The 24388-nt window shown below is 47.7% G+C and overlaps 1 protein-coding gene across 1 annotated transcript in view; it reads right to left on the reverse strand.

Annotated features, from left to right (window-relative positions):
• The window catches only part of LOC142745986 (uncharacterized), a 40945-nt gene extending 24688 nt beyond the window's left edge, over positions 1-16257 (reverse strand). Inside the window, exons 1-3 of the mRNA XM_075854895.1 lie at positions 15924-16257; positions 12158-12309; positions 10091-10259 (exon numbers count right to left, since the gene is read on the reverse strand). Of these exons, the coding sequence (XP_075711010.1) occupies positions 10091-10259; positions 12158-12309; positions 15924-15981 (379 nt within the window). The 5' untranslated portion in view covers positions 15982-16257. The remainder of the gene's footprint in view (positions 1-10090; positions 10260-12157; positions 12310-15923) is intronic.
• Positions 16258-24388: the final 8131 nt, after the last annotated feature.

Raw genomic sequence — 24388 nt, forward strand, 5'->3', positions numbered from 1 at the left:
CAGTTGGGGTCGGAAAACATTCAGACCCCAGCTGTTTAACCCTTTGATTACCGCGGTCCGTGACCGCGGCATGATCAAAGGGAATTCCCCTCTTTGATTGCATCACCGGGATTCCGGTGCTGTGATCAAACACCGGGGAATCCCTCTGCAGTCAGCCCTGGGGACCTAGAAAGGACCCCAGGGCTGTCTGTTCCGTTTTCCTGCTGTTCGGGCACACTATGTTCTGCCCGATCAGCAGCCTGTGTCATAGTGACACAGTGTAATGTATTAGCGTACAGGAGTATGCTAATACATTACAGGTAAAAAAAAAAGTTACAAATAAAGTTATCCCTTGATGGGGTTAAAAAAAAAAAGTAACAAAAAAATAAATAAATAAAAAAAAGTCCCAAAAAGAGTCATTTTGCATAAAATAAATTTTATTGCCCCTACACTAAATAAAAACAAAAAACGTACACATATTAGGTATATACACGACCGTAATAACCTGAAGAATTAATCTAGTGGGTTATTTAGCGTGAAACGTGAACGGGATAAAAAAGAAACAAGCTTTTTCCTATATTCACCCCGTAAAAAAATGTGGAAAAAAAAAATACTATCTCTCTCGCATAAAACAAGGCCTCATACAGCCACGTCAATGAAAAATTTAAAAAGGTTATGGCTGCTGAAAGGCAGAGAGGCAAAAATAGAAAAATTTAGCTGGTCAGGCCCGGTCATTAAGGGGTTAATGTGTATGGCCACCTTAACCCCTTCCTGCTATGGCCACTTTTGACCTTCCTGACAGAGCCCCATTTTTCAAATCTGCCATTTTTCACTTTATGTGGTAATAACTTTGGAACGCTTTTACCTATCCAAGCGATTCTGAGATTGTTTTCTCGTGACACATTGGACTTTGTTACTGGCAAAATTTGCTCCATACATTCAGTATTTAACAGTGAAAAACACCAAAATTTAGCAAAAAATTTCAAAAATTAGCATTTTTCTAAATTTAAATGTATCTGCAATTATATCATACAAAATAGTTGCTAATTAACATCCCCTATATGTCTACTTTAGATTGGCATCGTTTTTTGAACATCCTTTTACTTTTATAGGACGTTACAAGACTTAGAACTTTAGCTGCAATTTAGAAAACATTTAGAAAATTTCTTAACCCTTTAGACGTTTCACAGGAATTAAAAGCAAAGTAGAGGTGAAATGTACCAAAAAAATTTTTTTTGTGCAGAATTTCATATTTTATCCATTTTTTTTGTAACACAGAAGGTTTTACAAGATAAACGCGACTCCATATTTATTGCCCAGATTCTGCAGTTTTTAGAGATATCCCACATGTGACTCTAGTGTGCTTATGGACTCAAGCACTAGCCTCAGAAGCAAAGGAGCACCTAGTGAATTTTGGAGCCTCCTTTTTATGAGAATATATTTTAGGCACCATGTCAGGTTTGAAGAGGTCTTGTGATGCCAAAACAGTGGAAACCCCCCACAAGTGACCCCATTTTGGAAACTACATCCCTTGAGGAAATTATCTAGGGGTATAGTGAGCACTTTGCCCCCACAAGTTTTTTGCATAAATTACTGGAAGTAGGCCGTGAAAATGAAAATCAACACTTTTTCCAATAAAATGTAGGTTTAGCTAATGTTTTTTCATTTCCACAAGGACTAAAGAAGAAAATTCACCACAATATTTGTAAAGCAATTTCTCCCGAGTAAAACAGTACCCCACATGTGGTCATAAACAGCTGTTTGGACACACGGCAGGGCTCAGAAGGGAAAGAGCGCCATTTGACTTTTGGAGCTCGAATTTAGCAGGAATTGTTTGCGGAGGCCATGTCGCATTTGCAAAGCCCCTGTGGGGACAAAACAGTGGAGACCCCCCACAAGTGACCCCATTTTGAAAACTACACCCCTTGAGGAAATTAGGGGTATAGTGAGCATTTTGACCCTACAGGTTTTTTGCAGAAATAATTGGAAGTAGGCTGTGAAAATGAAAATCTACATTTTTTCCAATAAATAGTAAGTTTAGCTAATTGTTTTCATTCCCACAAGGACTAAAGGAGAAAAAGCACCACAACATTTGTAAAGCAATTTCTCCCGAGTAAAACACTACCCCACATGTGGTCGTAAACGGCTGTTTGGACACACTACAGCGCTCAGAAGGGAAAGAGCATCATTTGGAGATCAAATTTAACAGGAATGGTTTGCGGAGGCCATGTCGCATGTGCAAAGAACCTGAGGGCCAAAACAGAGGAAACCTCCCAAAAGTGACCCCATTTTGAAAACTACACCCCTTGAGGAAATTATCTAGGGGTATAGTGAGCATTTTAACCCCACAGCTTTTTTCAAAAATTATTGGAAGTAGGCTGTGAAAATGAAAATCTAAATTCTTTCCGCAAGGACTAAAGGAGAAGAAACAGCACAACATTTGTAAAGCAATTTCTCCCGAGTAAAACAATACCCCATATGTGGTCTTAATAGGCTGTTTGGACACACCACAGCACTCAGAAGATTTGGCTTTTGGAGTTAGGATTCAGCTGGATTTGTGTGTGGAGGCAATGTTGCTTTTGAAATAATAAAGAGGTAAATGAAGGATGAAATTACTAATTTATGGATGTATGGTACGCTTTGAAGCAATCCTTGATACACAGGCCTAGTTTTTCGGGGCAGGTTTCACAGTGGTAAATAGTGTCCTTTCTAACTCCCCTATTGGAACACACTCTGGACCTTTTTTTTGTTCTTCCCTTCTTTGCAGTTTGGGGCACTTCATTGGGGAAATGTTGCCCCGGTACTTTACGTGGACCATCGCTACCAGCAGATGTGCTTGGGCCCTCCCCTGCCTGGTTCCCAAATAGAAGTGCCTTGACAACCACCTCTTGAAAGTTAAAGAATGTCCCTGTGGCCTGCACATTAGGATAGCACGTAAGCGTTATACATTGCCATCTGTACAATGTGCACGGCCAGTTTTGTACCTCACCTTTGTTTTCCGCAGGGCACTATACAGCTTCAGTACTTGATCAGAAATAGCCATGTACTTATTGTAGCCCAGGATGCAATTTGGCTTGTGGGTCACTGTGGTGGTACCTCGTTCAGGGACAGGGGTGCTGCCGTCAGTTGTGGTCAATATAAGGACATCCCTCTCTTCCTTATATTTGATTAACAACATGTTCTCACTGCATAGTTCCCTACTCTCATCCCTTCTGAGGCTTTGGCTAAGCAGTGTTTTAGGGAGGCCTCTCTGATTTTTAGGTACAGTACCACATGCTGCAGTACTTCCGGCAGAAAGGCACCTAAATAGTGGGATGCCCGTATAGAAGTTATCCACGTAAAGGTGATAACCCTTGTCCAGCAATGGGTGTATTAAATCCCACACTATTTTCCCACTAACTCCCATTCAATAATAGAGTCCTTCCCTTCTTAAACCTTAAAACTGTGTGTATACACAATGTACTCTCACACAGTTTGTGCAATTTAATTCCATACCCTGCCCTCTTATTGGGCAGGTATTGGCGGAAATTAAGCCTCCCTTTAAAATGAACAAGGGACTCGTCTATGGAAATATATTTATCGGGGGTGTACAGGCACCCCCAATAATACGTATAAGTATTATTAGGTAATACGAGGTAATGCACAATTGGTGCTGTCATAAAATAATATGAGAATATGGTGTAACGTCATGCAGTGTTAAAACAAATATACCATACAGTGCCTAATTATAAGCTCCATACAACATGATGCCCAAATAACAGTACCATTCTTTGGCCAAATAACACCTCCATACAGTTGCATGAATAACAATGCTAGACAGTGCCATCGCCACTATCCACTGCAAAAATAATGTACTGCACAATGTCTTCGTAGCAGTGGCACACATTTTATATGCCAGCCTACAGTGCTCAAACAATACCAAAAAACAGTGACTAAATAAAAGCGGCATAAATAAAATAATCTAATAGCAGTGCTATAAAATGTCTAAATACATAGTTAGTATGGTTGAAAAAGGACACACGTTTATCAAGTAATGCCATCGGATGGGTGAAGGTAAAGTTTAGGCTTCGTTCACATCTGCGTCAGGGCTCCGTTCCGTCGGAATGGAGCCCTGACTGACACAAACTTAAACTATAGGTTTCCGTTTCCATCACCATTGAGTTCAATGGTGACGGATCTGGTGCCAATGGTTTCAGTTTGTCTCCATTGTGCAAGGGTTCCGTTGTTTTGACGGGATGAATACCATAGTCAACTACGCTATTCATCCCGTCAAAGCGACGGAACCCTTGCACAAAGGAGACAAACTGAAACCATTGGCGCCGGATCCGTCACCATTGAAATTAATGGTGATGGAAACGGAAACCTATGGTTTAAGTTTTTGTCAGTCAGGGCTCCGTTCTAACAGGAAGCTCCAACGGAACGTCGGAACGGAGTCCTAACGCAGATGTGAACATAGCCTTAGGGGTAAATTTCATAACTGTTTACATTTTATAACTTTTTAACCTTGATCAAGAGGAAGGAAAAAATAAACCCATAAGGCATGAGACATTCTGTCATAAAAGGGAAAATTTCCCTCCTGATCCCAAGTAGCGATCAGACTGGATCAACATCTAAACAACAATTCTAAACATTGACATAGGAGCTGAAATTTTTTTGTTCTAAGAAATTATCTAAGCCTTTTTTAAAGCCACCTACTGTCCCTGCTGTGACCAGCTCCTGCGGTAGGCTATTTCATAGATTCACAGTTCTCACAGTAAGTGCGGATTTACACGAGCGTGTACGTTTTTACGCACGCAAAAAACGCGGCGTTTTGCGTGCGCAAAAGGCACTTAACAGCTCCGTGTGTCATCACATAGGATGCGCGGCTGCGTGATTTTCACGCAGCCGCCATCATTATGACACTCTGGATGTTTGTAAACAGAAAAGCACGTGGTGCTTTTGTGTTTGCAAACATACTTTTGACTGCTGTTGCGCAAATCACGCACGTCCCACGGAAGTGCTTCCGTGTGGTGCGTGTGATTTTCACGCACCCATTGACTTCAATGGGTGCGTGATGTGCGAAAACGCAGAAAAATAGGACCTGTCGTGAGTTTTACTCAGCGGACACACGCTGCGCAAAAATCACTGACAGTCTGCACTGCTCCATAGACTAGCATAGGTCCGTGCGACGCGCGTGAAAAACACGGGCGTTGCACGGACGTATTACACGTTTGTGTAAATCCGCCCTTAGGAAGACTTGTCGCCTCTTCAGATTGAACCTTATTTTCTCCAGATAGAGGGAGTTCCCCTTTGTCTTTTGACAGGATTTTACATGGAGCAGGTTTTCCTCCATATTTTTTTGTAGGGGCCATTCATATTTTTATAAAAGTTCATGTCCCCCCTTAGTCGCCTCTTTCCAAGTCTAAATTTTTAATATTTTCTCATAACTGACATTCCCCATGCCCCTAATCAGTAAAGTGGCTCTTCTTTGTACCTTTTCTAGCTCCGGGGGAAATCCTTTCTATGAACTGAAGCCCAGAACTAAACTGCATATTCTAGATGAGGCCTCACTAATGCTTTGTAAAGTGGTAATATTACACAATCAAGTCACATTATTTTGACCACCGGCTTATATCCAGAGTAACCACCATGTGCAGCACGGACAGCAGCTAGACGGGCTGGGGGTGACTTAATAAAGGTGCTCGTAGGTTGTCTTAGGTATCCGGAGCCATGCTGACTGGAGTGCATCCCACATTGGTTGGAGGGTGCGTGGGGAGGATCCATAGAGGTGGACCCACAGACGCTCAGTTGGGTTCAAGTCTGGCGAATTAGGGGGCCTGGACTTGGAAGTCTTGGTTGTGCTCTTCCAACCACTGTCGGACATTTCTAGCCATGTGACATGTCATATTGTCTTGCTGGAAGATTCCATCTGCCCCAGGGATGACAAACAGCATGTATGGGTGCACATCATCTGCAACAATTGATTCATACCCAAATCGGTTCAGAGTGCCTTCCACATAGATGAGTGGGCCCAGAGCATGGCATGAAAAAATTCCCCAGACCATAACGTGCTGTTGTCACCAGCTTGTGTTCTTCCAGCAATGGTGGCAGGGTGTTTGTTCTCTGATGTTTCTTGCCCGACACGCCAACATCCATCCATTCGATGGAGCAGAAAAGGTGAAAGGCAACCGTTTGCCAATCATCAGTGGTGCAATTCTGATACTTCCGTGCAAATGGAAGCCTTTTTTTTCGATGCACCTTTGTTTGCATAAGAGCAGTGACCATTCAAATGGTTCGGAGCCCCATACGTAGTAGGGTTCGCTGAACTGTTGTTTTAGACACACATCTGGTAGCCCCCTGGTTGATTTTCACAGTAAGCTGCTCCACTGTAGCATATCGTTCGGCCCTCGCATACCTTCGTTACTGACGTTCACCTTTGACATCAATGGCACGTGGTGCTTCGCAGTTTCCACGTCGATTATTCCCAATGGTGCCATTTGTCCACTCGTGATACACTTTCATCACAGCAGCACGTGAACAGTTTACAAACTGCGCTGTGTGAGAAATACTGCTACCCTTGGCCCGAAAGCCAATAATCATCCCTTTTTGCAACTCTGATAAATCACCCCTTTTACCCATGGCAGCAACGAGTGATATCTGTTCAGACAGCCTATCGCACACCTTATATACCCACCAAGCCAGCCCATGACACATCAGTTCCTTCATGTTCTATGCGCTGCCCACGTCGAAAGTAGGAGGTGGTCATATAATGTGACTCGACTGTGTGTGTCCCTGTCCCATGAGTTCATTCCTCTTTTAATACACGAGAGTAAGCTTTAGATGCAGCATATATAATACTATATAATCAGGGCCGACGTTAGGGGGGGCAAACTGGGCAATTGCCCAGGGCCCCCATCCTCTTAGGGCCCCCTGCTCACGGCTGCTATGGGGCCGTGCCACCTCGCGCCCTGCCCGGTGGCGTCGCTTGCACCAGTAGGGGCATCGGAGGGGGCCCCGGTGCTAGCAACAGCCACATTCACTTGTATCTGCGCCCCCAGGATGCAGATACAAATGAATATTATAGGCTGCAGGCCACGTTAGGCCTGCAGCCTATAAGGTGCTGGGAAGAATCCCTACGCAGGCCTGCGTGATGACGTCACAGCATCACGCTGGTCTGCGCATGTGTCCCGTCTGGGGGATGTGTATCGCTCCGTCCATCGTGGGTGTATCGCTCCGTACATCGTATATACAAGGGGGGATTGCTGTGTAGCACTATATACAAGTGGGGAGGGGCGCTGTGTAGAACTATATACAAGGGGGGCGGCGCTGTGTAGCACTATATACAATGAGGGGCGCTGTGTAGCACTATATACAAGGGGGGCACTGTGCAGCACTATATACAAGGGGGGGATTGCTGTGTAGCACTATATACCAGGGGGGATTGCTGTGTAGCACTATATACAAGGGGGGGGGGGAGGCGGCACTGTGTACAAGGGGGGGATTGCTGTGTAGCACTATATACAAGGGGGCGGTTCTGTGTAGCACTATATACAAGGGGGGCACTGTGTAGCACTATAAACAGGAGGGGGGGCTGTGTGACAATATACAGGGGGATTGCTGTGTAGCACTATATACAAAGAGGGTGGCTGTGTGGCACTATATACAAGGGGGCTGTGTGGCACTTTATACAAGGGGGCTGTGTGGCACTATAAATACAAGGGAGTGACTGTAGAGGATCTGCCAGACACAGCTTCTGTGTCGACACTCGTGGTTAATCAGTCTGCACCTGCTCCTAGGTCTGATAGAGTGACTCGATCTGCTACCACTCAGGCTGGTAGGCTCAGGAGTGGGAGAACCTATCACAGCCTGGCCAGACGGTTCTAGCTCCCACCCTATTTATACTGTCATTTCCTGCTTGTCTTTGCCTGTGATTCTTTCCTGTTTCCTGGCTCTGCTGCTCCTGCTATTATTATTGACCTTGCTTCATTTTGACCCTGGCTTTACTGACTACGCTCCTGCTTTGCGTTTGGTACCTCGTACAGTCCTGGTTTGACTCGGCTCATTCACTACTCCTGTTGCTCACGGTGTTGCCTTGGGCAACTGCCCCATTTCCCTTGGCTTCTGTGTACCCTTGTCTGTTTGTCTATCGTACACATATTGAGCATAAGGACCGTCGCCCAGTTGTACGCCGTCGCCTAGGACGGGCCGTGCAAGTAGGCAGGGACTGAGTGCCGGGTAGATTAGGGCTCACCTGTCTGTCTCCCTACCCCGTCATTACAGTGACACTATGTAGAAGGGAGGGGGGCTGTGTGGCACTATATACAAGAGGGGCTGTGTGCACTATCTACTAATGGGGGGTTGTGTGGCACTATATATAAGGAGGGGGAGGACTGTGATTCTATCTACAGGGGGCTGTGTGTGGCGCTATCTACAGGAGGCATTACTGCTGTGGGGGCACAAAGGGGGCACGGTTACTGATGGGGCACTTTTATTGTGTCGAGCACTGAGGGATCATTATTACCATCTGGGGCACTGTAGATTACAAGTTTGTTTAGAGGATGTGGTATAGGTGTGGTGGGAGCTTGAAAAGCGGGAAACCAACATGTCTGTGTGTCAAATTCTGCAGAGACGAGTCGTGGCTGGAATAACTTGTCACAGTGGCCTGGGCCGGATGGAGACAAAAAAGGGAAAGTCAACGACTCTAATCAGAGAAAACGTCACCTGTGAGTCACTGGATATAAATGCGTTGTAATCACTTATATCGTCTGCAGAGCTCCTGTGTATAACTGCCATCTATCACTATATGGTCACTACATGGTGATAATATTGGTCTTTGTATATTGGTTTTTATTCAGTTAGGCTGGGTTCACACGAGCATATTACGTCCGTAATGGACGGAACGTATTTCGGCCGCAAGTCCCGGACCGAACACACTGGAGGGAGCCGGGCTCCTAGCATCATAGTTATGTACGATGCTAGGAGTCCCTGCCTCGCTGCAGGACAATGGTCCCGTACTGTAATCATGTTTTCAGTACGGGACAGTAGTTCCACGGAGAGGCAGGGACCCCTAGCGTCGTACATAACTATGACGCTAGGAGCCTGGCTCCCTGCAGTGTGTTCGGTCCGGGACTTGCGGCCGAAATACGTTCCGTCCTTTACGGACGTAATATGCTCGTGTGAACCCAGCCTAACAGTATGTGGTTATGGTGTGGAGGTATTATTCAGTAACAGTTCTGGGGTATTATTCAGTAACAGTATAGGGGTGTTATTTAATCTGGTAAGTGGTATGATTTAATAACTTTATATGCATATAAATAATTTTTCTGTGTGAGAAGGGGGACATATAATTTGGGTCTTGCAACACTCCTGGATACACTAGAAATCAGTAATGCAGTTCTCTGCACACCGCATTCTGAATTGACTGCATTATTGATACAGTGGTGTGTTCACATCGACTGCGCTATTGTTTTCGCCAAAACAACAGAAACCTTACAGAACTGAGACAAACGGAAACCATTTGCAACGAAAAAATTACCATGGAAATCAATCGTAATGCAATCGGAAGCTATGGTTTCCGTTTGGTTTGCGTTCATCTGACGGAAAGGTCTGACAGAAGCCATCAATGGAACCCCTACACAGGTGTGAATGAGCCCTAAGTCAGCATTTGGGGCCCCACATTTAACCTTGCCCAGGGCCAAACTTTGTCTAATACCTGCCCTGTATATAATTAATATTAAGAATTGTGGTGGTCACAAACCTCAGGTGCCAGGCTATCAGTGGAGCCCACTTCCGCAGGTGCAGCCAATGTGTGGTCGCACGCCTCTGCATATACATAGCTACTTTAAATTTTTGTTTAAAATTCTGCTTGTTTCGTTTTGTACTACAAAGTGCTTCAGCTCCATTCTTGATTCAAACATGTGATCGAATAGCATAGATCTAAGTATGTCACTGTTATCTGAGCTCCCACAATGCACTGCTCTCTGATAACAGGGTCCAGCAGAATTCTTAACTTATAATTTTGACTGAACAGAATGGTGCTGAGCGGCAATACCAGACACGGACAGGAGTGGCACAGTTTCTGAAAGACAAGAACTATTTTTTTCTAGTCTCGTACAACACCTTATAATCTTACCTTCAGGTAACAAAGGTGTTTTGTTACTTGCTGCCTTCTGTAAAACTTGGGCAAGGTGATGGTGACCAGTCTCATAAAGTACAGCACAGAAGGACGTGAATATGTGATGGTCTTTACTTTTCAGCACATCAATAAGTTTCGCAATTTTTCCATCTGAAGACTCTTCTAGCTTTTTTTAAAAAATAATAAACACACAGACAGAGACAGACAAAGGTGAAATATAAGTTTATACTGAGTTTCATGTAAAATAACTATAAATAGTTAAGTGGTGATGTGATTTGTCAGTTTTATTAAAGTCAGTTTTATTCTATTGACTGACTTTTTATGCCAGTTGTTGCTATGTTAAAGGGGTTTTCCAGTTTTTTAAAATTAATATCCTACCCTCAGGACAGGCCATCAATATTGGATCAGTGGGGGTCCCATTGTCGGCACCCCCGCCGATCAGCTGTTTCAAGTGGCCACGGCACTCATACGAGCGCTGCAGCCTCTTCTTCATTTACAGGGTTCTTTTCTCCTTTCGTACTTGAAAGTGCAGGTTCATTTGTAGCGGCCAAGCAAGGTATTGCACCACTGTCTCATTCAAGTGGCACCACTCAATGGCACCACTGTTCCATTCAAGTGAATGGGACAGTGGTGCAATACCTTGCAGGGCCGCTACAAGTGTAACGGCGCATGCAAGTATGAACAGAAAGAAGAACCATGTAAACAACCAAGAGGCCGCGGGACTCGATAGTGCTGCCGGAGCCTGAGAACTTCATTGCTGGGGGCAAGGATATGTATTGCTTTTTTGGTTTATTTATTTCATTTGCAGCCCTTGTAGCAGGAGCGGACATACCATATGTGCAACTGGTTCAGCTGTACTGGGGCCCAGCAGGTAAGGGGGCACTCTGCTACCTCAAAAGCAGCTATTATAATCCTATCATCTATTAGAGTGTATGTAATAGACTGAGCTTATAAATATCATAGCTCACAATTACTGGTGAATTGTTGGGGATTCTCTATGATTTGAGAGCTAGGGGCCTACAAACTGTACTTTCACGGCGGTCCTCAGCTGCCTATGTCTGTGTCCTTGAGCTGTGGACCTTCAATCCTTTCTATATGCATTTTCAGTGCTTGTACTATTCCTCTGATTTGGTATAATGATGATTAGGATTAAACAATGACTATATATAATTGCGAGCATGAATGATTGTAGAGGACACAAGACAGAGAAAATGTAGTGACAATCTGAGTTTACCCAGAAATGCATTTCTTAGAGATTGTCTCTATTGGTATATTTAGCATTATTGTTTGAGTGCTAGGCCAGTCAGATCCTCTCTAAGATGAAGATACACTTTAAAGGCTAGTTCTAATATGCACTATTACGAAGGCGCCGTAAAGAGCAGGGACGCGAATGTTACAGTTAGTATCGGGCCAGGCATGAACGTGGCGATCACGCTGCCTGGCCCCAGTAAATCAATGGAAGAAGGGAGGGAAATTGAACTGGGGAGCGACGTAAGAGTATTTAGGGGCAAAGGTGATGCCCCCGTTGCACCTAAATTTTCATTAGCATAAAGTTAATAAAACGGATTTCTCTACAAAGGAGGCAGTAAGCAGAAATTGAAAATAAACATTAGAAACAGGTTAGTCTCGTCTACAATACACTGTTACTAGTTTAACTCAGACAATCTGGTGACAGACTTCCTTTAAGGAATTTTGAGGCGTATTTTTCTGCCTGCAAAATACTCCATGTGAACATACCCTAAAGGAGTATTCCCATCATAAACATTGGATATACCATAAATGTCTGATAGGTGCGGGTCCCACCATCCTCCAGAATGCGGGTCCTAGGTGGAGAATAAATGGAGGGGCGGCTTTGGCTCTCTAACTTCTGTGCTATAGGAGTCACCGAAAACAGCCGAGCAAGCTCTCCAACCATTCGCCACCTCACCAGACGGGACAGGGGTCGGAGAACCCACATTCTGGAGAGATGTGCGGGTCTCATAAGGGAGATCCCCATCTATCCGACATTTATGGCATATCCTGTGGATATACCCATTTACCTCACAAAAATTTTTTATTTCTTACCTCCAACCATCCTATCTGCTCAGTTGTCAGGATTCCATTTTCTTTGAGCCTTCTGTATACTGGAGACGTTAGAGTAAGGTGCTTCACAATGAGCTGATGGTAATGCTCCAGAACACCAGAATGGCCTATATCCTTCCTTCCTGCAGAGCTTACTAAAATATCACAACATGCATAATAAAGTCAGAAATGTAAGTATTGCAGTACTTGGCAGTGGTGGACTCTGTATAAGAAATTTGGAATCTCTGGCTAGACATCTTAGATACTTTTCTCTCCCTTACACCACCTCTTGGTTAGCATAGTTTACTCAGGTTTTCTGGGGCAAAATTTTTGCACAATTTTGGCGCACGTCGGCTTTTTTTGGCTAAGCCACGCCCTTTAGTCGGGCAAAGCTCAAATAGGTTCAAAACAGTTAATAGCTGTGTTGCGCAACATGTTCACCAGAATTCTGGCTTAATTTTACTTTATCTGAACCAAGGGAAATTTAGTGGTGCTACTTGGCTGCCCAACTCTACTTAGCGATGGCATATTGCTAGACTATGAAAAGTGTGAGTCTGACCTATAGATGTGTCTGCACATGTCACGGGGGCTTTCTTATAAAGTATTTGACTTTGACTGTTTATAGTGTGCATAAGCACAGCCATATGCGTCAATGTCTATGGTCCTAAACCATCTTTACACAATCTTGTGGACACCCCTTCAACATGCCCTAGCCTTCCTTCCTCTGTCATCTGTTGTATGGGGACTGTTAGAAATCCCATGCACAAATTAAATTGTTGGTCGACTTTTCTGTAACGTGTGTGACCAGCTTTAGGGTACTTACAAAGACTGCCTTTTGTGTATTCACTGGAGGTAAACTTCCCTACAAAGGTGCCTATCCTAAAAGTATGTAATGTGGTCAAACAGGATATCTCTGCAGGCCATGACCAAGAAGCTCCAGGGTAGAAGCGTGTCTGACAAGATCTGATTTTGCATAAGCAAACATTCAGGTTTGTCTAGTAGTGAAGTAATTACAAAACTACGATTTGACTGCGCTGTGTGAATAAACTCTAAGGCTCTATTCAAACGGATACATTTAATTTTTACATTTTTTGCCACACACTTCACTCTGTAGATAATGCCACACACTGCCCTCTTTAGATACTGCCACAGTCCCCTGTAGGTAGTGCCACACAGCTCCCCTTATAGGTAGTGCCACACAGTCTCCCTGTAGTTAGTGCCACACAGCTCCCCTTATATGTAGTGCCACACAGTCCCCCTGTAGGTAGTGTCACACAGCCCCCTGTAGGTAAAGCCATACAGCCCCCTGTAGGTAATGCCACACAGCCCCCTGTAGGTAACGCTACACAGCCCCCCTGTAAGTAGTGCCACACAGCCCCCTGGTAGGTAGTGCCACACAGCCCCCCTGTAGGTAATACCACACAGCACCCTTTTCCATAGCGCCCCCCCCATAGATTGTACCCCCCTACCTTTCTTGAGATAGCGCCACTGTAGGGGACCGTTACAGGAGAAGTCCCTGACTTCAATGTCCATATATGGAGAGTTAAGTCAGGGACTTCTCCTGGAGCGGAAACACCAGCCAAAGCGTGGGGGATTCCGCTTCAGAAGTCCCTGACGTTACTGTTTCCATATATGGACAGTGAAGTCAGGGACTTCTACTGGAGCGGAAACACTGGCCACAGCGCCGGGGATTCTGCTTCAGAAGTCCCTGATGTCACTGTATCCATATGTAGACAGTGAAGTCAGGGACTTATCCTGGAGCGGAAACACCGGCCACAGCGCTGGGGATTCCGTTTCAGGAGTCGGGGATCGCGCCAGCAGAGGTCCCTGATGTGACTGTCCATATATAGACAGTGAAGTTAGGGACTTCTCCTGGAGCGGACTCCCCGGCCACAGCAACGGCAACGCTGTGGCCAGGGATTGGGGATTCCACTCTTACAGGGAGAAAAAAAATACCTTCTTCCTCCTACTCACATGCACTTCGCACTGTGGGAAGGGGAAGAGAGCGAACGAGCGGCAGAAAGCTCGGCCGTCACTCGGATGTGATGTGCTTTACACGGCCCCATAGACTTCTATGGGAGCAGTGCGGCCGGGTGAACGGCCGAAAATAGGGCATTCACCATTTTTTGACAGCCCGCTTTACGGGGCCGTCAAAAAAATTGGCCGTGTGAATAGCCCCATTTGGGGTCTATTGTTCCTACTGTGGCCGTGTGGCGGCCGTTCAAAAAACGTCCATCACACGGCCGGAAATCCCTGTTGTGTGAATAGGCCTTTTACACCGGCCGATAAGCGACCAGTGCAGCGAGCGCTGATCAATGAGACATAGTTGATCGGTGCTCGTTTGCCCCTGTCACACGGAGCTATGAATGGAGACGAGCACTCGTTACTCCGATCGCTCATCCCAATCCATTATTGTCATGTCGGCAGCGCATCTCCCTGTTTACACAGGGAGATGTGCTGCTGACAACGATAATATTTAACTTTTTTAAAACTATACGACCAGAAGATGGTCGTTCATCTGATGATCGTTCCCCTGTTTACACAGGGCAATTACCGGCAACGAGCATTATATTAACGCTCGTTGCATGATAAATGTCTGGTGTAAAACCCCCTTTAGAGGCTCTGTCACCAGATTTTGCAACCCCTATCTGCTATTGCAGCAGATCGGCGCTGCAATGTAGATTACAGTAACGTTTTTATTTTTAAAAAACGAGCATTTTTGGCCAAGTTATGACCATTTTTGTATTTATGCAAATGAGGCTTACAAAAGTCCAAGTGTGCGTGTTTAAAGTAAAAGTCCAACTGGGCGTGTATTATGTGCGTACATCGGGGCGTTTTTACTACTTTTACTAGCTGGGCATTCTGACGAGAAGTATCATCCACTTCTCTTCAGAACGCCCAGCTTCTGGCAGTGCAGGCACACAGCGTGTTCTCGAGAGATCACGCTGTGACGTCACTCACTTCCTGCCCCAGGTCCTGCATCGTGTCGGCCACATCGGCACCAGAGGCTACAGTTGATTCTGCAGCAGCATCAGCGTTTGCAGGTAAGTAGCTACATCGACTTACCTGCAAACGCCGATGCTGCTGCAGAATCAACTGTAGCCTCTGGTGCCGATGTGTCCTCGCTCGTCCGACACGATGCAGGACCTGGGGCAGGAAGTGAGTGAAGTCACAGCGTGATCTCTCGAGAACACGCTGTGTGTCTGCACTGCCAGAAGCTGGGCGTTCTGAAGAGAAGTGGAGTTTTTTTGCGCTAATTTTGATGCGGAAACCGCGTCGGAATCAGCGCCAAAATACGGCCGATATCACCCCCATTGATTTCAATGGGGGACAGAGGGTTTTCTTTTTCTCCGGGCGACTTTTGGCCGCTCGCGAAAAGAAAAGCGGCATGTCCTTATTTGCCTCATTTTCTGCCTCTGACCAGGCAGAAAAAAAACCACGGCACTCGTTCCTCATCATTTTTCGCAGAGGTTATTCGCTGGCGAATAACGATCTAAAAAAACCTCAGAAAAATCAGTGCAGGCAGTTTAAAATCGACTTTAAAATTCCTGAAGGTATTCTGAGGCAGATTTTTTCTGCGTGCAAAAACCTGCGTGGACAGGCCCTTATACTGGTGTTGCCTGAGCCAGGGTGCAACTGCTATATTTGCACCCCCTATAGCTGGGTTGAAGAGTCTAGTTTTCTATTTAAAATAATTTCTCCACAGTACATTTTCCAAACAGTTCGACATTTTCTTCATTTTTAGCATACACTTAGATGTAGTACTTACAGAACATGGGCTCCTCATTGAATGTAACCTTCTTCCTGCTGGCTCTCATTCTGTACATCTTCTCATATCAGGATATGTACCACTTTAAACTCCAGTTTTCGGAACTAGAATATTTCTGAGTCATTCATTCCACCATGCCTAGTGCACCCATGAAGGTATCTATTGAGAAGTCGCCCTATTGTGTGCACTGTAGATGTCCTTATTGCTAATTGTTTGAGCTCTCGTATTTCATGTTGCTATGAGAGAGAGAGTTACTCCTCCGGTTTGAAAGAACCCATTAGAAAAGTTGCCTAGCAGTTTTATCTGCAGCAATATAATCCCTTTCGTGTTGTGTTTGTTTGCTTTCGCTTCCTGGTTTTACTTCAAGGAGTTGCACCAGAGTTCAGAGCTTACATATCCATTTACGTAGATCAGTGTTCATTGAAGGCCCTTAAAGCTAGTCATACACTTGACCTGCCTAAGTAGAGTCGTGTGTTAGTGCACCTTCCCTTATCCCTACCAATCCCTTCACCCCCCACCTTTAGGAAAAAGACACGTGACACCGAGGTTGGATGTGAAATGGCCACAGCAGCCGTTTTATTAATTTCACAGTTTTAAAACAAATTAAATCCGAAACATTCGGATAACTAATTAGGAATCCACCAGAGAATTCCTCCTAATAATTCACATGACCCAACATGGGTCAGAATCATAAATAACAATTTAACGTTACCATTAGACCGAGCAGGGGCAGTCCTTGAAGCCATTTTAGATATTCCTTTTTTACACACCTCGAGTTAGCCATCTGCAAACCACTAATTACCTCCAGCCGTAAACCAGCTCGGAGGCACCGCTCACCTCTGCAGATGGCTCCAACCACCAGAAGTCCACTTCAAGGGGATAACACCCGATGAAGCCTTCAAGTGCTATACCGACCACTAGAAGTCCACTTCAAAGGGATAACACCCGATGAAGCCTTCGAGTGATATACCTTCCACCAGAAGACCACTTCAAAGGGATAACACCCGATGAAGTCTTCAACCATGTACCTTTTTTGGGGGACGCATACCCCCGATGCGACCCCCCCACCAATTTTGTACTGACTGGCCTCAAGGACTCCCCCCGCCAGCTGCCATGACACCAGGACCTACTCCGAATGAAAAGAAAAAACATGTTAAATAAGCACACAATAAAATTGCCACACTCATAACAGACTTAATAAAGACCACAAGAGATAACACCAAATGGGCGGGAGGGTGGGAGCTTACTTGGGTGAGTGGTTACTTCTCCCGCTGCTTCCGGCTCACTGCCGAAAAACAGCGGGAAGCTCCGTAACGGCCCCCTAACTCCTCCCTGTCCCTCCTCCACCTCTAACTTTCCCTACAAAGTTAACCCTTTCCCTCCTAGGGCTGTCATGGAGGCTTCCCTCCTAAGCCCTGCAGGCTGCGTCCAGCCTCGTCTTGACCTGCCTAAGTAGAGTCGTGTGTTAGTGCACCTTCCCTTATCCCTACCAATCCCTTCACCCCCCACCTTTAGGAAAAAGACACGTGACACCGAGGTTGGATGTGAAATGGCCACAGCAGCCGTTTTATTAATTTCACAGTTTTAAAACAAATTAAATCCGAAACATTCGGATAACTAATTAGGAATCCACCAGAGAATTCCTCCTAATAATTCACATGACCCAACATGGGTCAGAATCATAAATAACAATTTAACGTTACCATTAGACCGAGCAGGGGCAGTCCTTGAAGCCATTTTAGATATTCCTTTTTTACACACCTCGAGTTAGCCATCTGCAAACCACTAATTACCTCCAGCCGTAAACCAGCTCGGAGGCACCGCTCACCTCTGCAGATGGCTCCAACCACCAGAAGTCCACTTCAAGGGGATAACACCCGATGAAGCCTTCAAGTGCTATACCGACCACTAGAAGTCCACTTCAAAGGGATAACACCCGATGAAGCCTTCGAGTGATATACCTTCCACCAGAAGACCACTTCAAAGGGATAACACCCGATGAAGTCTTCAACCATGTACCTTTTTTGGGGGACGCATACCCCCGATGCGACCCCCCCACCAATTTTGTACTGACTGGCCTCAAGGACTCCCCCCGCCACAGCGAAACAGGCCTTGACCACCTTAAGCCTGTGAGTTCCGCCACACCACCACCGCCCTTTCAATTCCTTCTGCTATTGCCAAGCTCCACAGATCAATCCCAACCTCGGTCAAATGAACCCCATCGCTCCTCCAGTAGTTCCCCACTCCTGACTCCAAGTCCCTGTGCCGAACGCAAATGCCCCCGTTTTTGGCTACAAATCGGGACACCGCGCGATTAACCTTAATGCGAGCCTTATTGACTCTTTCCACTGACCTAGCCAGCCGCCAATGTTTTCTTGGGACAATGTCCGACCACACAATTACCAACCTGGGATAAGAAACCCACAAACACAACATATCGTGTTTAATATCCCGCACCAACTCACGAAAAGGGCGGACTCCCAAATCGTTCCCACCCACGTGCAAGACCTAGATCTCCGGGACCCTATCAAGCCGGGCATATGTCTGGAATTCTGCTAACACCCTACTCCACGACATACCTCTAAATCCCAGCCAATGCAAAACCGCATCCTGTCGCGGAATGCGCAACTGGCGACCGTCCGGGCGGACGTCCGCCCTCAAAGCCCCCCAATGCACGTAAGAGTGGCCCAGCAACCACACCAAACACGGAGGCGGATCTGAAACGGAAAAGCAAGTTAAATACCACCATTCTTATAAGTGCAAACAGCAAAACTCATAACAGATGGGGGCGGACATAAGACCTAAATCTGTTGGACTCCCAACGACCGATGCGCCGCACCCCCTCATCATCCAACCCCCAGCGCCCTGCTTCCGTTGCTGCGCCAATCCTGAAGGAATGAGATGAGTACGCGTCCGCCGCGACACCGACCGCCGCCAAACATTTTTTAAATACAGCTCTAAATTGAAATCTAGACAAAAATAACCCGTCCTCATGACATAGCAATGGCAACTCCGGAGACCCCACTTGTGGCTTAAAACCCTGCCTGCACGCCACCGGGCACATAGCCGAACCCGGGAGAGCGAACAACACTATCAGCTTCCCCTTTCCTAATTGGTCAGTTTTTGACCGACGCAACCATACCTCCAGCCGATCTGTATATAGGCTCACGTCTCTCAGTCTCAACCCCCCAGCTTGCTTGGTACTCGGCGAAACCAACTCGCCGATTCTAAATGCCCCAAAGAACGCCAAAGAAAAAGCTAACCGAAACAACCTCATCTCGGCCGAAGAACGACAGACCGATGCTAATGATCCGCCCAAAGAGCTCAGCAGAGAAAACGACACAGGCCTTCTACGATCCGCCTCGACCCTACCTCGGCGCAAACCCTTCAAAGCCTGCCCCACTAAGAATTCCTTAGACACATCCCTAAAGCCCCGTAACTTGAAACCAAACGCCACCGCCGACATGAAACGGTTAACCTTTGCCAATGAAAACCCCGCCTCCCAGGCGTCCCCTAACCAGTACAAAAGTGCCACCAACCTGTCTCTATCCGTGTTGACGTCACCCAACTCTCTTACCCACTCCTCCCACTGCCTCCAACAAGCAGAATAAGCACTCCACGTTGAGCGCGCCAAAGACCTTTCCACCAATCGTTCTACGGGACCGAGACCAGATCCCAAAGATGTTCCGGGCAGACCAAGCCGAGACGTTCCGCTCCCGGTGCCAATTGCCGAAACCGGTCCCACTGCGAGCGAGAAAGAGCATCAGCGATACAATTCCGTACCCCCGGCACGTGCACCGCCACCACCCACGCGTTCAATGACAAGCACACCAACACTAAATGTCGCAACAACTGAATTACCGGAGGAGAGGACGCCGTGATGTTGTTAATGGCCAGCACCACCCCCATGTTGTCGCAGTAAAAACGAACCTTCTTATCCCTGAGCCTGTCCCCCCAGATGGTCGCCGCAACCACGATGGGGAACAGCTCGAGCAGGGCCAGATTCCGCGTGAGTCCACTGGACACCCAGCTAGCCGGCCATTGACCCGCGCACCACGGACCCCCCCCCATAAGCTCCAAAACCGCCCGCTCCAGCTGCATCCGTAAAAATATTCAAATCACTCGTATCCTGCGCTGGAGCCATCCATAGCGACCGACCGTTATACTGGCCCAAGAAGTCATCCCATACCTGCAAATCAGCCCGATGCTCCTCCTTGAGCCGTACGAAGTGATGTGCCGCACGCACTCCCGCCGTAGCCGCCGCCAACCGTCTACCAAACACCCTCCCCATTGGCATAATCCGGCAGGCGAAATTCAACTTCCCCAGCAACGACTGAATCCCCCGCAGCGTAATTTTCTTTAACTTGCAAGCCCGACGTACCTCCTGACTCAAAGCCCCCAACTTATCCATCGGAAGACGACACTCCATAGCCACCGAATCTATCTCAATTCCCAAAAAACAAATCGTCGTTACCGGGCCCTCAGTCTTTTCTGGCGCCAAAGGGATCCCAAAATCCCTCGCAACCTTCTGCAGTGCATGAAGCAGATTACCGCAAACCGGCAAACCCCCCGGGCCGACGCACAAGAAATCGTCTAAGTAATGTATCAACGAATCGACCCCGGCTACACCCTTCGTCACCCACTCCATGAAGCTACTAAAAGCCTCGAAGTACGCGCAAGAAAGGGAACACCCCATCGGAAGGCACCGATCCACGTAAAAAGCCCCATTCCAAAAACAACCCAACAGCCGTTGGCTTTCTGGATGAACAGGCAACAACCTGAACGCCGCCTCGATGTCGGTTTTTGCGAGCAGCGCGCCTGGACCCGCAGCACGAACTAACCCCACCGCTTTATCGAATGAGGTATACACTACGGAGCACAACTCATGATCAATCCCGTCATTTACCGACGAACCCTTGGGAAACGATAAGTGCTGAATCAACCGGAATTTTTGGGGCTCGCGCTTTGGAACAATACCCAATGGGGACACAACTAAATCTTTTATTGGCGGATCAATAAAAGGCCCCGCCATGCGGCCTAACGAAACTTCTTTAAACAACTTTTTCGACACGACCTCAGCATGCAAGTAGGCCGATTTAAGGTTCCTCCGCGTAACCGGGACCTCATAAGGAGGCGGAGGAATAATAAAACCAACACTTAACCCTTCGTAAAGCAACTTCGCCGCAGCCCTATCCGGATACTCATTTAGATAGGGGGCCATCCTTTCCACCCTCACCGGTGACAACCCCTTGACCAGCCGAGGAGGACTGGTTCCCTGACCTCTTTTTCCGCATACATTTTGCCGCCCCATGGGATGCACCATTACACTCCGAACACACGTGCTTGAACTTGCACGTGGCCCCGAACTTACACTGGCCATCGTTGAATTGCCAGCAGAATCCCAACTTTGCCCCACCGCCCTGTCCGACCTGACTGGACTGGCCCCCTTGGCCAACGCTCCCGGGAAAGGGCTGCCTAACCGGAGCCGTGACCCTTAACCAGAGAGCAATATCCTTCTGGTCCCACTGAATCGCCGGCCGAACCGCTTTACGCTGACGGAATTGCTCATCGTATCTGAGCCAAGCCTGCCCCCCGTACACCCGATGAGCCTCCCCAATGGCGTCAAAATAACAAAACAACGCCGAACAATTTTCCGGCGCCTTTTCCCCTATTACACTGGCTAAGATGGCGAACGCCTGCGACCAATTAACGAACGTCTGCGGGATAAGCCTATACCGCCGACGCTCCTCCTCGTCCTTCTTGCTCTCATCCCGCTTGCTCCTATCCAAATTGAATTTAGCAAGCGGCAGAAGAGAAAAAATCTCAACGTATTCGTCCTTCCAAATACGCTCACGCACCTCCTGCTTTAAGTGCGCCCCCAACGGACCTTCAAAGCAAACATATACCTCCCCGCGAGCACGATCATCAATACGCACCCGATCGCCGTCTTTTTGGGCCTCGGTCTGTACCGACACCGCGACCGCCTCCGTAGCCGCCATTACGGGGCGCGTCTGTAACAATCCCACTTCCCTGGGGCCTTCCCAAACTACCGCCGGGGACACCTCCGTAACTACTGGCGCCGCCGCCCTATCTAGACGCCCGACCAGCTCCCGCAAGCAACCCACCAAGTCCGCTAGACCCGCGCCGTCGCGCCCGCCCGCGCCACTACCGGCCACCGATCCGACGCTAGCAGCCCCCCTGCCGACACCCGACATAAAAATCGCTGGATACGACAAAGATGGAGTTATGCACTCACCGGGCTGCACAGGCGCTGTGTTCCCGTCAGCCGGACCATCCTGCCCTCGCCGATACTCGTCCAGTTCACCGTCTTCCAGCTCCTCTCTCGCCGACGACTGGCCATCCCACCGACATCTCCGAACCGGGGATGATGACGCGCTGGCAGATGGGCCGGCAACCTGCCGCCCGACCGCTGGGATCCAAACTTCCGACCGGACCTGTTGCCTCGACGTCGCTGCAGGTCTAGGCGTCCGTCTCGACGATCCTGATGAAGCCTGCCCCCTGGCCGGAGCATCACCAGGCGGGGCGGCCGTAACTAGTCTTCCCGATCTTGCATCTGATGGGGGGGGGTGACAGGGAGCCCGGCCTGCGACTCCCTGAGAACCGCCGGACCCCGTCGCGGCCTGGGATTCCTGCCAGGACGCAGGGCCTGGGAAGGGACGGTCCTCCCAGCTGCCTGGCCTGCAGCGTCCATATTAGGGCTCCCCCTGCGACGCCGTGTCCGCGGGACCACCTCAGGGCTGAGGCGTTCTGGAGGTCGGGACCGCCGGGAGCGACGGGCAGACCCGGCCTGAGTCACCGTCACCCCCGGCGACGCTCTCTGCCTCCTCTGAGCAGGAGCGGGTGTTGTAAACTCCCCCCCCGCCGCCATATTACTGCCAGGAAGGGGGCCGGGGGAGGGGAGCCTGTCCCCCACTTCAACAGACCTCATATGCCGTGCCTGACGTGGCGAATCGGCGTCGGGGATCATTGTAAGTGCAGCCACGGTCTCCTCCAACCAACCGGGACCGTGGTGCACAGCAGCGGCATGCAGCCGCGCAAGCATATCAGCCTCAGACATGGCGTACAGAGCGGGGCAACGGGAGCTTACTTGGGTGAGTGGTTACTTCTCCCGCTGCTTCCGGCTCACTGCCGAAAAACAGCGGGAAGCTCCGTAACGGCCCCCTAACTCCTCCCTGTCCCTCCTCCACCTCTAACTTTCCCTACAAAGTTAACCCTTTCCCTCCTAGGGCTGTCATGGAGGCTTCCCTCCTAAGCCCTGCAGGCTGCGTCCAGCCTCGTCTAGAGATTTTATACGGTCATGTTCGGAACCAGAGATGGACATACCATGTGTCTCATAATTACTGGTGGATTGATACAGCGGTGGGGGATTTTCTGGAAACAAGCACTTGTCCATAGTTGTCTATTAGCAGTTGACAATTAAAGAGCCCATAACATGATTTTTATAATGTGTTGCTTTTCTTGATAGTTACTAATAGGGATCATGAGATGGCCTATTTCTTTGTCTCTGCTGTGATATAGGGAGAGTGCCTCTACAGGGAATGAATAGGCTATATGCTTTGTCTATACCCTCTTTTTTTCCTTGGAACAGCCTACTGTGCTAGTAGGCAACTGTCAATATATAATTCATACTTAAGTGTAGATTGGCTGTTTTAAATGTGTATATCAATAAAAGTTGTTTTGAGTGTATATCAATAAAAGTTGTAAGTTTATTTAATTTTTTTTTTTATTCCCTTTATTAGTGAATAACAGCTGCTTTCAGTACGGGACAGTACTCCCGTGGGGAGGCAGTGACTCACAGCGTCATACATAACAATGATGATAGGAGCCCGACTCCCTGAACTGTGTTCGGTCCGGAAAATGTGGCCAACATGCGGTCCGTATATCACGGACCGAACACGGTTGTGTACATGAGGCCTTAGAGTTGATGCTGCTTATTCATAGGAGGGGGCATGGCTAGAAGGTCCTTAGCAGATCAGTACCTGCATAGATTTACTGTGCTGTGTGTACCAGTATGTGTGTGTGTGCATGTCTGAATTATTTGCTCACTGAACAGTCAGATTTTACAGAATTTTGTGTGTAAAATGTGACTGTTCAGTGAGCAGAAAACAGAGATTTTTTTACACACAGCACAGGACATGCAGCTTCCATAACCTGCACTGCAAGGACCTTTGAATCATGGGGCTCAGTCTCCTGCTTCATACGCTGGCCCCTGTTACTATAGTAACATACTTTACTTACCTTCCTGGTTCCGGATCGCAGCGGAGGTACTGACGTCAAGCGCTGTGCGCAGCACATGACGTCACAGCGCTATGCGCCGCGCACAGCATCAAGACGACAGAACTCCCGCCGCGGCCGAAGAGGAAGGTAAGGTTAGCCCTGACTGGCGGGGTCCGACTCCCGGGACCCGCCAATCAGCTGTTTTGAAGGGGCCGCAGCACTCGTAC

Source organism: Rhinoderma darwinii, chromosome 1 (assembly GCF_050947455.1).
Source record: "Rhinoderma darwinii isolate aRhiDar2 chromosome 1, aRhiDar2.hap1, whole genome shotgun sequence".
Classification (NCBI taxonomy): domain Eukaryota; kingdom Metazoa; phylum Chordata; class Amphibia; order Anura; family Rhinodermatidae; genus Rhinoderma; species Rhinoderma darwinii.